Here is a 16,437-nt window from a genome sequence, read left to right on the forward strand (position 1 = left end):
GGAGGCTGAAAACTTGGATCGAGGCAGGATGATCTCCACCTGAGTTGGACAGCCCTGTTCCACCACAGCTGGACCTGGATTTCTGCTTCATAGAGGCGAGGGAAACATGACCAAGGCAAGGGTCACCCAAGGAAAGCAGCAAATTAAATCAATCAAATCCCTGTACCTCCCTAAGTGAATCCATCTCCCCTCCAGGCTAGAAGGGAAGGAGGCACAGGTCTCCCAGTCTCCAGCCATTCCACAACCTCTCCTGCAAATGCAACTGAACAGAGGCATCGGGGCAGACACACAGTGACAGACCGAGCCATCAGCACCATCACAGCCATGTGAAGCCACCTCCAACAGCTGTTGCCTGGAGCTCTGGATAATTTAAGGCCCTGCACTGCCCTGCTGCTGTGGTGGGCTTTCCCACCTTCACTCCTGAGGACTGTCAACACAGTGTCTTGCACCAGCCCTCAACAACTGCAGGGGAGGAGAGGACAATGCTGGGGATCAGCAGCACCAGATCCACCGGAGGCTCGGGCAACTCCCACGGGTGCAGATGCTTCAGTGGAAGGTCTTGAATCCGGCCAAATTAGTCTGGAAATCTCATTATTCCCCAGTGCTGCTCTTATGAGCTTTGCAGAGCTTCCTGCCGGGCTGGGAATACCAGGAGGCCGAGCTCCCAGGGTGCTTGGGGGTCTGCAGCTGGAGGGGTGAGGGCCAACCCAAGCAACAAGCAGCACCCACATCCTACACCCTACACTTACACTCCCACAAAAAAACCTGTACCTGCTCTGCGTTGCTTGCAGCAGCTTCCTGACAAGCTCTGGAGACCTTTCCAGAAGTCCAGGTGACATCTGGAGAGCATTTTCTGAACTCTGACTGTCAGTCATCCCACTGAGTGGCACAAAATGGGAGGCTTTTGGGCCAGTTCCAAGAAGAAAAGCTCCCAACAGGCACACACAGCTGTTGTATGGCAAGGAGACCACCCAGCTACAACGCAGGCTGGGCTCTGCAAGGTGTGGTGGAGGTGCTGGTGCAGATGGCAAAGAGCCATCCTGGCCAGGCAGGCACCACCAAGTTCAAAGGCAAGTGGCACCCAGGGCAAAAGGTGCTTTAAACACCCAGGAAAAGATTGGGAATAACACACCAGACTGTTGGAGCTGTCCCCATGTCCCAGGGAGCAGCATTTTCTCCCTAAACCTGCTGCTCACATCTGGCCCCTGCACTTCCAGAGGAGTTCGGGAGAGGAGGGAGTTCACAGCCATGAGCTGTTCCCAGGAGCACTCTGCAACCTCTCCTTTGGAAGTAGTCATTCGACCCCAGCAGAGAGGAGCAATGTGGGGCTGGTGAATCCGAGGGGGGTGAGCCCAAGAAGATTTTCTCCATCCCCCCTGCCTGGGATGACAGACTTCATCCCCCCAGCATTGGCCTGTGCACAGCATTAACCTCCCATGCAAGCCAAACATCCCCTCCCTCCACACATCTGCTCCAGCCATAATCCCCACTGTCCCTCCCCTAACGGGAAAGCAGCCAGGAAAGTGAACCAAAACCCTAATTATATCCCAGTAGCTCCCCAGTGCCCTGGTGATCCCTGCGACTTTATCAATGCGATCGCAACACGGCTGATGAAACGAGGAGGAAAGGGCCAAGGCTGGGTGTGCTCCAAAACCCCACCTTTTCTCCCCAGCCACAGCACCACAACAGGTGGAAATCCCATGTGAGCTCAGGATGCTGCTGGGACACTTCTCAAATCACCCCTGCAGCCTGTCCCTTCTGCCTCCTCTGCCCAGGGACCCCATCACCCACAGCAAAGGGAACTGGGAGGAGGGTGGTGACAATCGTGGGCCACAGTGTGAGAGCAGCCTTGGCCTTGCTGCAGGTTTCCAGGGCACTGTTTGTCCACAAAATCACGGAGACCCACAGCTATGGCACCTAAAGCCACAGCACCCAAGGCACAGGTTGTGCAAGGGTGAGGACCCCAGGATCACATGAATGGTTTGGGTTGGAAGGGACCTAAAAGACCATCTCATTCCATGCCCTGCCATAGGCAGAGACACCTTCCACTAGCTCAGGTTGTTCCAAGCCCAGTCCAACCTGGCCTTGGACACTTCCAGGGCTGGGGCAGCCACAGCTTCTCTGGGCAACCTGTGCCCACCCTCACAGGGAAGAATTTTTTCCCCACAGTCCCACAGCAAGACATGGCAACAGAGAAGGGGCATGGCTGTGGGATGCATGCCAGGAAAACGTGGGGAGAAAAACCCTCCATGGCAGGTGAGACCTTCCCAGCTCTCCCCAGCACCTCAAGCCCCACAGGCAGCACCTCCTTCCCCAGGGACCTGCTCTCCCATAACAGTGGAAGAAGTCTTGGAAGAGCTGAGCTGCCTGTGGTGGGTGGAGGGGTACAAGCCTGTTAACACACACTCCAACAAACCAGCTCCTGGATCGGATCCTGCAGGAAGGAGGTGAAGGGTAAATGAAGTTGCTGCACACGTGATTTACCTATGGTAATTTTAACTTCCAGCAAGGCTGTCTGGCTGTTTTATCTTGCTGCCTACTTGCAGTCAGACTTCAATGACTGCAGGGATGAGTCTCTTCCATACCTCTGAAGGAACAGGGCAAAATAAAAAGCTCTTATAAAACATGTATTACCAAAAGCACATTCACATGCTGTTTACCTGGTCCAGAACGAAGGAAAAACAGTATTTTGATGGCATTTTGTTTTTATATCTTGCAGTCCATGATAACTCAATGAGCAAGACCAATAATCAAAATCGCTTGGAAATTCTCATTTTTTGCCCAAAATGCCTCAAAACAGCACAGAAAAAAGGGGGAAAACTCCAGCAAAAACCCTGAGAAAAGCCATTTACAAAACCTCATTGAAGACCTCAGCTTGTCTCCACGCAAGTTTTAACCTGACAACATCCCTTTTACAGACTCCAAACCTGATGAATAATTCATGTCTGGGATAAAGTAGAAATATCATATTCACCAATGCTTACCTAACAGAGGAACAAGGACTGCAAATAAGTAATTTATTAACCCCAAACCGTGTTGCTGCTTGAACAGAGGGCACACCTTGGCTTTTGGTCCCAAAAACACCGTCAGAAAAAAAAATAAAATCGCTCTTGAGCTGTTGCAAGAGCCCACCAGGGGCTGGCTGAGACCACTCACTCTCATCACACCTTCAGCACAAATATGTCTTGTCCTAGGTGCTAATGGGGAGGGGAACCCCTCGAGAGCAAGGCTGGGAGATGCCACTCTCCTTCCTCATTCTTCCTCCTCTTTGGAGGTCACAGCCACCCCTTCTCTGTCGGGAAGAAGGCGGCGGTGGGAAGCCCACAACCCCGCGCTCGCCCACGGCTCCAGCCGCTTTCTCAGGCATTCCAAAATTTGGCCGGAGTGTCTTTTTGCAGCACACCCCCCTCCACGGCTGGACAGCTGCCTAATTGCGTATTTATTTATTTCTGCATTTTCCCAGCTCCCCGCACACACTGGCGCAGGGCGGGGGGGGGAAGCCAAGGCCGGCTCCCAACACGGACCCAAAAAAAAAAAAAAATCACCCAAAAACCAGGGGAGCACAGCTCCCCACATTCCCCAGAGGCTGGGAGGAAGCTGGGAAGCGCGGGGCTGGCTGGGAAAGGGGTGGGAGCGGGGGGCAGGAAGGGGGGACGCCGGCGGCATCGCCCACCCCCTTTGCTTTGTGCGCGCTCGGGGAAATTAAAAATAGCTGCGTCCAAAGAGTGGCTGCGAGCGCCACAAAGAGCGTGTTGAGCGGAGGCAGCTGCAAGCTATTTGCTGCCCCTGGTAATCAGCATCTCGGCTTGCAGAGCCCCTCCAGCCCCCCCAGCCCCTTCCTCCCCTGCCAGAAGCTGCCGCCGCCTTTCTCCAACCCACATATGTCATGTCAACAATCAATGAGTGCGGGATCTCTGCCGGGGAAAAAAAAAGGGGGACCGCGCTTTGATTTTTGGAGCGGCTTTGTTGCCTCCTTCCATTCACGTCCTCGTCCTCCTCTCTGAGCTGTCACCGAGGGTTTTGCAGCACTGAATCCCATCAGGCAACGCCGGGATACCCCATGCCACCCAGCAGGGATGGGATCCTCAGTGGGAACAGGGATTTGCCAGCCACTGCGATGCTGCTGCTCCTAAAGATTCCTTTAAGAAGCAGGAAAAGGGATGCAATTGCCCAGCATCACCCAACCTGTAGCCCACTGCTGGTCCTTGCCAACCTCATCTGGTGCCCAATGACAGGGCTGGAAAGAATTAAACTCAACCTGTCCTCACGACAAGGTGCAGCTGGCATATTTCTGCCACGGGCACCTCGTTTCACACCCCCTTTCAGCACCAAGCCACAGCAGGGCAAAAAAGTTGTGGTTTTGTTGGTTCCATGGGTGGTCACTCCTGTCCCTGTGGACTGGCACGGGTGCTTGGAAGCCCAGGACTGCCCTGGCTTGGAAAGAGCTGGGATCAGGCACCCACTTCCTCTGCTGCCCAGGGGGACCACAGGGCTCATGTGAACAGTAACTACGCTCGGCCTTGGCTGTGTCATTTCACTGCCAGCCCTGACATCTTTGCTGCTGAATGCCATCAGTTTGATTTCTACATTAACACTTTACAGTGAAGCACGATCTTTCCTTCACCAAGAGCCCACAGCCAGGCTGAAGGCCATGGGTATGGAGTATGGAGCCCAGGTTTCCAGCAGTCATAAAGAAATTCCAGCTGCTGCAAGTGCCTGTTTCACTCTGCCTCCCATGAACAAGATAAATGCAATCTAAACTCCAGCTCACTTCCCTCGCTGGTCTGGCACACGTCTTCTACACAAATGTCTTTGCTAGGTCTCAGGAGACGAGGAGTAGGGAAAAAGCAGAAGGATGGAGCCACTTGAACCTGTCCTCACTGCTCAGCCTAAGAGCAATTCCAGCTTTGCGGCTCGCCCTGCACAAGACAATGGGGGCTGTGTTGTTTCCAGGAAGGAAGCACCTGGGCCAGGTCATCAAAGCAGCTTGTGTTAGGAGGTCGCTGGCTGGATTAAGCTCTCCCAACTCTGCTTTCATCCTCTCACTGCCTGTTAACTCCCAAACCTCCCACCATGGACTGCTTCACGCTTGGGCCTCTCCCGAGCGGGTCCTGCGGGCACCAAATGCCCTTCTCGGGGCACTTGGATGTGGACAACAGTGTTCTCCAAAGCTCACAACAAACCCAGGCACTTTTGGGGCCCCAGTGACGGTCTCTGGCCATCACTGGTCACCAGGACTGGTGTTGGAGCCATCCCTGGAGGAGCCCTTTTCTGTTCCCTCAGCCTCCCCACACTGCCCTTCTGGAGCTCAGCAGTTTTACCTTCCCAAACACTCTAAGCCAAACTAAGAGAGGTAAAACACAAGAGGGCACAGTAGGGTAGGAACCAGTCATGAAGGAGCCCACAGGTTCTTGACACCAGGACCCACCTCCAGCAGCACCTGGGACCAGACATTTTGGGCAGAAAGAAATGGGAAGACATGAACCCCCAAGTCACTGTTACAGGATCCCCACACCCAACCCCAGTCATGATATTTGGATCAGCATCAAGCAAAACATTAATGTAAAACCACAAATGAAGATCTGTGCATCCTCCTCCCATCCCCTTCAAGGCTTTAGCAATGTCCTAGGGAACGAGTTCCCAGGGCTCCCTGTAGGTTCACTGATTTTTTTGTCCCCAAAATCAGTATTGAAAATTAAACATAACAAATCTGTCAAAGATGCTACTGCATCATCTTTGAGATATGCACTAAACATCCCAGGTAAAACCTCCTCACAGATCATCATCCACCTTGCAAGACCAACCCTGACTTGATCACATCCAGCCTCGGAAGAAAATTGGGATGGGGGTCCTTGCCACTGCCCAAGCCTCGCACAGTCACTCCCCTCCAGCCTTTCTGTCTCAGCTTGCTTTAAATTTCAAACACTCTGATTCAAGCCAAAAGCTTTTTATGCTAAACAGAAACTGAAAGTCTTGATCTGGCAAACGGAGGCACTGGCAAAATTATGTCCGTGGGGGGAAACCACTGGGGACGAGAGGAATAGGGTTTGTAAAGCCTGGTGCTCCCACAGAAGAGGGGGAAGGGAGAGCTTGGAAACACTTAAATGGCAAAACCTGTGGAAAAAGTAAGGACAGAGAGGCCAGGATGTTTAAGGTCCGTTTTTAATCCCTGCCAATGAATTTCCATTCTGTGCCAAAACTGAAATAAACTGCTTTGATCTGAAAAGGAGGAGAAAAACACACACACGGGTTCTTGGCTTCTTAAAACAATACAGATGACAAAGGAGGCGACTCCGATGAAAACGAACGCGGCGCAGCTCTGCTGACAGTGACGTTTTAAAATGCCCCTTTCCTCCAAATAAAGAGGACTTTGGAGGGGGTCAATTAGGAAACAATTACACAGGTCTGTGGATCACAGCATCACCGAGCACGCATCCCTCCCTCCCTCTGATCCCCCTCCAGCAGCCACCAGTGCTTACATCTGTCTCCTTTTTTAACTATTTATCAATTCCGAAGGTTTCCATGGCCAGGAGCGGGGCCTGGGGCCGAGCAGGGCTCCAGATGTGACCCGGCAGCCCCCTGTGTGGTGCCAGACCTCCCACCTCTGAGCTGGCCTCTCTTCTCCTATTTATACACCCATCCCAGGGGTCCCAGTGCTCCCTAACCATTCCCAGATGCCAGGCTGGTCTCGCTCTTCATCCCACCCCAGTCCCACCAGCTCCTGGCTCCCTCCTGACCTCCTCCCCTCCCATCACAGGCTGGAGCAGGGGTGTCCATTCCCTTGTACTGAGGTTAATGATATTGTGATCCATCTGAGTTCCTGATTTAGGAGCAGGACCACCATGCTGTGAGCCCAGGAAGGGTCTGCAATGCTGCCACAGAGAACACAACCACCCAACCCCAGCAAACTCTGGTACTGAGGTGGTTTAAGCATCCTCTTAGACCCCTTCCCAATTTCAGAAAGCAACTTGACTCCAGCAAATAGGGGGTAGGGGTAGAATCACGGCTCACAGCCCATCTTCATGCTTCCCCACACTGGAAGGTGCCAGACACAGAGCGAGGCCAGTTTGTTGGGAGAAGGACATGTCATGTACAGGGATGCTCCTCCTGAACCACTGCAGGGAAACTAGAAAAGCCCATCCAGAAGATGCTCTCACTTGTCATTAGTTATCCACAAGACCTACAAGACTGAGATGCTCCCAGCTGAGCCTGAATTTTGTCCTACTTTCAAACCAGCATACGCACAAAGGAAAAAAACTTCAAAATTAATACTCTCAGGCAGACTGAAAGGAGACCTGCAGTGACAGGAGAATACCTCCAGGGAGGATGCAAAATGCCAACCTAGTATAAATCCCAGCTCAAGAAAAGTGGCACAGGGGCAAACTGAGGCACAGGGACAAGGCCTGGCCCATGGACACGTAGTGAATAATTAACAAGCCGTGCTAGAGATCCAGACCCTCTCCTCTGTCCTGCTCCAGCCACAGGGCTGGATCCATCCCCAGGCAGCACTGAGGCCATGGGCCCACCTGCAGGTCCAGGGAGGGACTGGGCAGTGCTCTCCATCCCTACAAAGCCCCTCCTGCCTCTTCTCCACTACGTTCCCACGCAGCAGGGCTCTATTTATAGAGACCTCGACCGCTAATTATAGATCACAGCAATCAAAACAAAAGGAGGCAGAAGCTCTGCACTTGCCACTCGCTGGCTCTGTCCCTCTAGCCCGGCACTGCTCCTGTGGCAGCTCCCATATCCCAACCAAAACCTTCCAAACCACCCCAGCACCGCGGTGCCGGGCTGCTCTCCCACGGCAGCAGCCGCCGTGGTTTCGTGGGGGACCACAGGGTGTTTTACCAGGAGAACTGAAACTTGTCCTTGGACGCTCACAACACAGCAGCTCAATCCCAGGCCCGTCCCTGACTTCCTGTCACCCTCTTTGCTGCCTTCCCCCAATAGAAGAGAGGCTTTGCTGGATGCTTCAGCTGCTTCACATCACAAACATCAACCCCTGTCATCATCCAGCAATGAAGGTTTATCAAACAGCAGGAACAAGTCAGTGCTGAGGGGTAATTGCAGGGGTTCAGCATGGGAAGGCAACCCTGAGTGATCAGACAACCTCCACAGCCACCCGCGGCTGGGAGGGAGGAATTTCTGCACGTCTGAGCAGGCTCGGCTTAGCCAGGGCTCAGCAGAGCTGGGAACGGCTGCTGGCACACACCCCACGGAGGGGAAGGGGATGTGATCTGCTTGGCATTCCTAGGGGCCAGGCAGGCTCTGGGTGCCAGCAACTGCATCCAGTGTGCAAGAGGGAGACCCCAGAGAGAGAATCTGGCAGCTCAGCCTGGTTGGAGGGGATAAAGGTCTGTGCACATCCTCCCCATCGCGGCCATTAAAAGTTTGAGTTTTCAGACTGGAAGTACAGAGAAAGGACAGACAGAAGGATGGACATACAGAAAGAAGGAGGCCAAGCCTGAGCATAGATTCAGGATCAGCTCAAGTCTCAGGAGAGAGTTGGATGCCAGTGGGGCAGCTGCTGCCTGCTTGTCCCACCTTCCATGCCCAAAAGGCTCCAACACAACACCAAACTTGACCCACCCCACGGCAAAAGGCCCTTGTGCCCAAGGCTGCCCTGTTCCATGGCCTCTGTACTGCAGCACCAACATCTCTGGTGACCCCTGAGGTCTCGCCAGCTTGTGGCTTTGAGCTGCCCCTCCACACCCCCCTGCTCTCCAACCTGCTGGGAGCGAGGGGCAGAGTCTCCCTGGGCAGGCACGGGAGCGACTCCACCACCAGCACCAGCCCCGGGCTGCCCTCCCAAGCTCACTCCTTCCTCCAATCCCATTTTTTAATAAGAGCAGAAATTGCCAAGCCCACAAAATTAATGTCTAAAAGGTTCAAGGCAGAGCCATTCAATCCCAGGCTGGAACTGCCTGGGAGGTCTCTGGCCAGCTGCTGCCCACCTACTGCACACTGAGAGGGCTGTTCCGTATCAAGGCCCCCACAGGACCCACACTCAGCTCCCAAGGGGAACTGAGGCACACTGGGGGTAGATCACCCCATTTGCATGGGCTGCAAAGTGGATTCCTCATGGAAAAAACAGCATCCCCCTGGGTGAGGCCCCAGCCCTGTTACTCCTTCCCAGCCCATGGAGGTGGTGGGGACACAACAAGGAGCTGGCACAGCTGGAGGAGCGGAAAGCCACAGGCAGGGAGCAGCAATGGTGGTCCCCAGCAATGCCTGAGGTGCTGGGGCACAAGACTGGCTCCTCACATCCCCCACAGCCTGACCTGAGTGCCACCAGTTCCCTCCAGTGACCCCTAACACTCAGCCATCACAGCCTGATGCTGTGGGGTGGTGACAGCAGAGCTGGTGCAGGCAGCAGCACAGATCCCACGCAGGGACGTGCTCCACAGAAAGGTCAGGAGAGTATTTTTACACCATGTGTCAGACCCCAACGAGGAGGAAGGATCCGTGACTGTCTCCTTCAGCTATGGCAAGGATGGACTCTCCTGACCACCTCCAATGGCACCACAAAGGGCCATGGGGGCAGCAAGTCCAGGTGCCAGCACGGTGGTATGTCACACTGTCCAGGACACCAACCCACGCTGCACATGTGCACATTCCTTTTTTGTTTGTGTTTTTCCACTTTCTCCCCTCTCATGGGGAAAAGGTCCAAGAGATGCCTGCAGAACCACAGGATGCTACTCCTGTCCTCTGTGTGCTCTCTGGCAACAGTCCCCTAGGGTGCACAGGGCTTGGGTACTGCCCGGGTGCTTCTGCCCAGATGCAGCAGAATCTGAGGCAGCTCAAGTTCCTCAGGATGCAAAGAGGCAAAGAAATATCCCAGATTGTGTTTCCCAGCATCCTTGTACCTCTACCTCACACTGGGGCATCTCCCTGCTCCAGCCAGACACAAACCACTGTCCTGTCAGTGTTAGGACAGGGAACACCAGCCCAGTGCAGAGCCAGGTTGCTGACACTGACAGTGTATTAAAACCTCCCCCGCTCCTACGGAAGACATTTAAATTATTTAGGGCACTTGGACCAAGCCCAAGTGAAAATACAAACAAACGCACGGCATGAAATTTGAGCCAGGCTTGCCGTGCCTCCCCATCCCACGGTGCCCTCGGCAGGAGGCACTGGAGGAGGACCAAGGCACACTGACCTTGTAGGGAGCCTCCCTGCCACAGACACAGGTTCCTGCGTGTCCCTGTCCCACAGGTGCACTGTGCCCAGTGGCTCTGTGAACCTCCTGCCCAGGTGGATCCCAGCACGTGGGTACCCACCGTGCCAGCACGCACAACCTCAGGCACCCTCCCACAGGCTTGCTGTAGCCAGGAGGATAAATCAGCAGCCCAGGGTGGTTCACAAGCTGGATTCTTCAGCCCCACTCTGCAGCTCACTGTGGAGGGGTCTCCCTTCCTTTGCTCCCCCCTCTGTTTTTCCGACAGGAGCAGTGCCAGTGGCACGCTGCAGCTCAGGGCGGGCAAGCAGTGGGAAGGCATTCCAGCTGACCTACTTTCCACGGGCATTGCTAGGCAGGGCCCTCTTCCCGGACACTGCCAAGGTGATTCACCACCACCAAAACCCAGCTGGCACCAAGGAACAGGGCAGGAAGAAGGGAGGGAGCAGGGGGGTGACACTGGGGTTTCCCCCAGTGCTTCCTACCAGCAGCTGATCAATCCCACGCCAGGCAGGACCCACACGCCTCCGAAACACCCACCGTCCTCTGCAGACCATCCACCCAAGCTCCCACGCAAACCTAGCCTGGCACTGAGTCAAACCCAGCGAGCACAGCTCTCCTCCAGCTTGGCAGAGCACTCCAAGGGCAGAAGATAACCCTGGCTGATCCCCACATCCTGCACAGGGCTGTGTTTCTGCCCAGCAGCACTCACCATCTCGTCGAGGGCGTAGCGCAGCAGCCCGTGCTCGTAGAGGATGAAGAACCGACGCTGCCATTTCTGCAAGAGAAGACAGCGAGTTGGGTCACAGCACTGCCCACCAGCCCCTGGAGATGCACAGGAGCAGGCTTGGGGCTGTGACCACTGCCCTGAGTAGCCTGTTCCAGTGCTCAACCACCCACTGGGAGAAAAACCTTTCCCTGATACCTAACCTGAACCTCCCCTGACTCAGCTTCACGCCAGGAATACCAGGGACAGCAGAAGGATCCCCAAAGTAACTGCTCCCAGCCCTCATGTCAGATGTCCCCCAGCAGTGCATGAGCTCGATTTGGATGGTGACAGTACCTCCAGTGTGGCAGTGCCCAGGTGGTCCTGGCACCATGCTGGCACTGCTGTTTCTGCAGCTGCACAGCAAACCAGATTGGAGAAGTGATCTGGCTGGAAAACTGCTTTTTTCATGTGTGCCAGGTTGTTTTCAGCCAAGAGCAAAAACTGGTTGAGCAGGCTGAAATAAAAAAGGTCTTGGATTCATAGCCCCAGTGCAGCAATTCTTATCTTGCTTTTCTCAGCCCTTTGGGCAAAGTCCAGAGTGCTCTGGGACAAGCGAAACTACCAAGGGCCCTGTGCACTTCCACAAGCCCCAGCTGAGCAGGCAGCATAGACTCTGGGGGGACTAGGGTCCCATGTCCCCCTAATGGTGGGTCAGCAAGCCTGGTACAAGCTGTGACACCAAATAATGACCCATATACCCCAGGCTGAACTCAGAACCCAATTCTTGCTCATTCGGGAGCGATTTTTTTATTACCAACAGCTCCAAGAGCATTTTGGCTGCATGACAGAGGGTTCAGGGACCATTGCCATCCCTCCCACGCACAAGACAGCCCTATCCTGGCAGCCCCAGCAGCAAGTTCCCTGAAAGACAAGCTGGGGGACAGGCTGAAAGTCCTCGTCACAAGCCAGTGGTGAAAGGACACTGGCTTGGCCACATCCTTCTGGGCCTCACACCCCCCAGGGCAGGGAAGTGGGCAATGCTTCGACCCCACACGATGCTGCTGTTTGTGCCTGCCATGAGCAAACCCTTTTGGGAAGGAGCTGAGTGTGTTCTGCTCTGTTTGCAGGTCCCTGCTGCCAACACTTGGCTTCAGAGCTCTGCAGGGTTATAGCAAATGGCAACCACCTCTCACCCCTTCCTTGCCTGCCATAGGCATATCCACATTAGGGGATGGGATGCAGCTTCTCTCTAGAGCTCTGGGCATGTCCACGATGAGTTGCAGAAAACAAAGCAGTTGTTTCCAAGCCCCAAAGGAAAATTGGGAGCTTTCTGATGGTCCCAGCACAGGTCAAAGCTGCACAGCCCACCCCCCACTGGCCCGAGAGCTGTCCTGACAGCACAGCACATGTCAGGCCAACCAGTGCAGCATCAAAAAGCAACAGCAACAAGCAATAAAATTGCACAGACTGAGCCTGACCAGCACCTGCAGCGCCCCAGGCTGCTGCCCAGCACAGGAAACCTTGCATCCCAGAGGAGGCATTCAAGCCTCGCTGCAGGAAACATCTTCCAGCTTCCTGGTTTGCACAAGGGGATGGGTGCATGGAGGTGGCTGGGGCACTCCCGGGGTCACAACCACCCCTGTGGGCAGGGACAGGCTCCCTTGCTACTCCTCCTGCCACCCCCACCCACGTCCCGGGGAGAGGATGTCTCAGCTTCACTTACCCGGGAGCGATGGACAGGGTTGTCAAAGTCGGTTCCTTCCGGGGCCAGCAGCAGCCAGCCACCATAAATGGGTTTGGCCTGCAAAGAAACAGCAGAGAAACACTCAGGCACAATGGAAACCAGCTCAACATGGATCAGCACCACAGGGAATCGATGGTCCTGGACCACGGGAAACCGCAGCAGCACTCAGCACGAAGGCAGCTGTGTGAGCTCAGCCTCCTGCACACACGCAAACTCAGCCTTCCCAGTGCGGGGAACGCGGTGCCTGATGGCAACCCTGATGTGACACACACCGTATGCCAAGGGGACTGAGACGAGAACTCGGGAGGAGGCAAAACCCCAGCCACAGACTCCAAACACAGCTGCTCCTGCGTGGCACCGTGCCCAGAGCACCAGCTCCTGGGCACTGCCAGGATCCAGCAGAGCCCGTCCTCACCGTCCTTCCCCTCGCCATCGGCAGCGTGCCTCTGCTCCAAAGCAAAAACACACTCCGAAGGAGAGCTCGATGTTTTCCGTTTGTTAATTAAGAGAGGAAAAACTACCCAGCGCTGGCAGTTCTCCAGCTCCCAGCCGCTTCCCGTGCACATCCAGCTCCTGCTTCCCTGCACAAGGGCAGCCCCTGCCAGCCCGCTCCTCCCTGCCAGCAGCCCACGGCTGAGCACACAGGAAGGTCAGAGCTGGGAGGAGGGAAAACAGCTCATTCAGCCGGCCGGGAAGAGAAAAGGAAAGAATACCCGGAAAGAAACTCGCAGCACTGCCATTTATCAGTGGAAAAAAAAAACATCCAAGCTCTTTCCATCAGTGGTTTGGATGCAGAAGTGGTCAGGGTGAAGCAGGCCCACGCCATGGCAAGCAGTGGGATGGGGATGGGCACTGGGAACATCCTCCCACACAAAGTCCTACAGGCACCGCTCCTGCTGCCTGTCAAGCTGTAAACTATGAGCCAACACCTGGCAAGGGCTGGGGCCAAATCCTGGTGCAAGAGTGGCAAGGCATTGCCACACCAGTGAGGTGGCTTCACAGAGATATCAGGACAGGCCAGGAGGGAGGAAACCCAAGGCAGATTCAGCTCCAGGAGCCCTTGGATCTGGGAACGCTGCTTTCCACCACGAAACATCCACGCACGTCCACCCCAGCCCAGCCAAACAGAGACAAGGACACACGTTCCCAGCTCCTCTTCTAAATGATTCAGTTCATTTTGTTGCTTTTATTCTTTTCTTTCTTGTTCCTTAAAGTTTAAAACTGTTTCCAATTCGTTACCTCCCTTAGATTCCTCCTGCCAGTTTCTGTGGTTTTGTAATGTTAAAAAAAAGTTTCCCCTCTGGAAAAATCCCTGCAAACAATAGAAGAAACTGCCTATGCACCAGAAACTGTCAAATGCATGAAGCACTGAGTAAGCAAACTGGAAACACGCCGGAGGAGCCCTTTTACTGTTTATAAAGTGAAAAGAAATAACAAAATCTCTTATCCCCCTCCGCAACATGACATACCAGCTCGGTGTGCTGCTCTCCCAGCAGCTGGGAAAACACGATTTGAGAAGACCTTCCTTCCTTCCTTCCTTCCCCCTTTAAATGGGATTAAAATCAAGGAAAAACGGAGCGCTGGGAGCGGGATCCAAACTTCGGGGAGTTGCTTTCCTGCATCCCAGGGCACCCCTACACCCGCCTGTTCCCACGGCCAGCGGCAGCCTCACCACCCCCACTGGGGGCACAGAAAGGCACCCGTGGGCACCGCAGCCCCCCTGGTTTGGCGAGGAGCCCCGAGACCCCTGTGTCCCCCATCCAGCTCACCTGGATGCCCTGCTCTCCTGTGGCCCCCATGGCACCTCCAGCCACCCCGGCACAGGCTCCGCACCCGGCTCGGTGCCGCCCACGCTGCCAGCGCCCGGCAGGTGAGGACAGGTGAGCCCTGCTTGCCACACCCCCGGCACACCCCGCCCCACACCCCCACCCAGAGCCGCCCGTGACGCATCCGTGCCCATCCCAGGACTCCGGAGTGGGGGATCCCACTGATCCCCGCCGTGCCGGGATGTGGCCACGGCCAGTTCGGAAGAGCCAAATTTCCCGAACTTCTCTCCCGTTTTACAGGGGAAAAGCAAAATTGTAAATAACTAACTGGAGGTGACCCTTCAGTGGGTCACTGTGACAGGAAATGGGGTCCCCAAATTCCCATGAGAGCCCTGAACAACTGGCTCTGGGGTTTGAGAAGATCTTTCGAGTGGCCTCCACTACCCAGGAACAAGAGGGGTAGGACACAGCACCCCCAGCACTTGGCACCACCATGCCAAGGTGGCACGCTGGTGATGCTACAGGCAGCCAAGCTGTTTGCAGGGCTCAGCCCTCCTCCGTCCCCCAATACTCTCCTCTGTGCCCCAGCATTGCCCCTGGGCACAGTCAAGTGCTCAGCCCAGCAAAGCCCCATGAGCAAAATCTCTCCCCAGCAAAAGCCACAACACTGCAGCCCTCCAACAGGGCCACCCCACACCACCCTGAGCACCCCACAGCATCCAGCCCCACACAAATCCCCGTGTGACAGGCAGTAGGCAGGTCCCAGTGCCACACCAGGGATGAAGTAACCATGAAACCAAAACAGAGGACATCACCAGCACCGAGTAGACTCACAGGCATAAAGCCCTGCCCTACCTCAGCCTGGCTCACACCCCCCAGCAGTGCCCTCAACCACTCCAATTTTGGCTCAACTGCCTATATATAAAACACTGAGCACCTGAAATACACACCCTTAACATAGAGCACGGTCATTTCTGTACCAGCATCATAAAAAACCACCAGTGGGCTACACTTAATTTGGCAGAAGCATCCAATTTCAGATATTGAAACCAAAATAGCTGAAAGGTATGAATTAGAGCCAGGCAGCGTGGGCAGCCTGGTTCCACCCATCAACAGATGAACACACAGCAGTGCTTTTTAAAGCCAAACCAAAACAAGCTCCTGCTAAAACCAAGCAAATGCCCAGAGAGGTACAAGCCTAAATAAAAGGGACATGAATTAGAACATGAAGTGTCTGAAATAAACTCATCACACCTGCATTGGAATGGCCCTGCTGCAGCAAGGTTTAAAATAAACCCGATGTGGGAGGCAGGTCTTGGGGGGGTGCTGCAGCACCAGGATGGAGCTGGAGTCACACGTTGCTTCGCACCGGCTTGGTTTCCTCTGGAGAGCTCAGCAAGAGGAGGAAAATGCAACACCCAGCACTGAGTAAGAGCTCAGAGCAAAAAAATTCCCTCTTCCAAGCAGATCTGTCCAATCTTAAGTTAAGGGGTGGCGTTAGAGCAACCCCAGGGTTCCCAGGGAAGCTCCAGGGATATCTGAGGGGCAGCTCCAGGCAGTTTCTCCACAGGCAGCAGCCACACGGGGTGCTCGGGCACTGGGTGGGTGGCTTTGCTTTTATCCAGAAGGTACCTGGCCATAGGGTGAGCCACAGAATGCCATGGAAAGCAGAGTGGAGGGTGGCTGCTGGGGTGGGGTGGGGTGGGGTGATGCTCTCCCCACCACTGCATGGGAGGTGCGGCCAGGTTGGAGCCCCACAGTGCCCAGTTCGATCCCGCGGGACTGGTGGAAGCTGACTCAGGCAGAAACACCCCCACGTCACCCCTCCGCTTCCTGTCACACCTCTGGGAGTGTACAGGCACTCCATCTCACCTTTGAGCCGCCACTGGAGCCGGGCTCTGGAGCAGCCACAGCCCCTCACCTGCCTCTCAGGTGGCTGTCCCAGCCATTGCATTCATCCCCTCGGCCCGCAGGCCTAAGGTGTATCCAGGGGGAGGATGCTGCCTCCAGCCCAGCGGGTGGGAGGAAGCAGAGAAGGAAG

At 55.1% G+C, this 16,437-nt stretch overlaps 1 protein-coding gene across 10 annotated transcripts in view; it reads right to left on the bottom strand.

Moving 5' to 3' along the window:
- MPRIP (myosin phosphatase Rho interacting protein) overlaps positions 1 to 16,437 on the bottom strand; it is a 79,290-nt gene that overhangs the window by 55,063 nt on the left and 7,790 nt on the right. For all 10 annotated transcript variants that reach the window (XM_050317864.1, XM_050317862.1, XM_050317859.1 and 7 more), the window contains exons 2-3: positions 12,610 to 12,687; positions 10,890 to 10,955 (exon numbers count right to left, since the gene is read on the bottom strand). In XM_050317864.1, coding sequence (XP_050173821.1) covers positions 10,890 to 10,955; positions 12,610 to 12,687 — 144 coding nt within the window. The remainder of the gene's footprint in view (positions 1 to 10,889; positions 10,956 to 12,609; positions 12,688 to 16,437) is intronic.

This window comes from Myiozetetes cayanensis, unplaced genomic scaffold (assembly GCF_022539395.1).
Source record: "Myiozetetes cayanensis isolate MyiCay16 unplaced genomic scaffold, myiCay2020 scf20-37, whole genome shotgun sequence".
In the NCBI taxonomy this organism is placed as follows: Eukaryota; Metazoa; Chordata; class Aves; order Passeriformes; family Tyrannidae; genus Myiozetetes; species Myiozetetes cayanensis.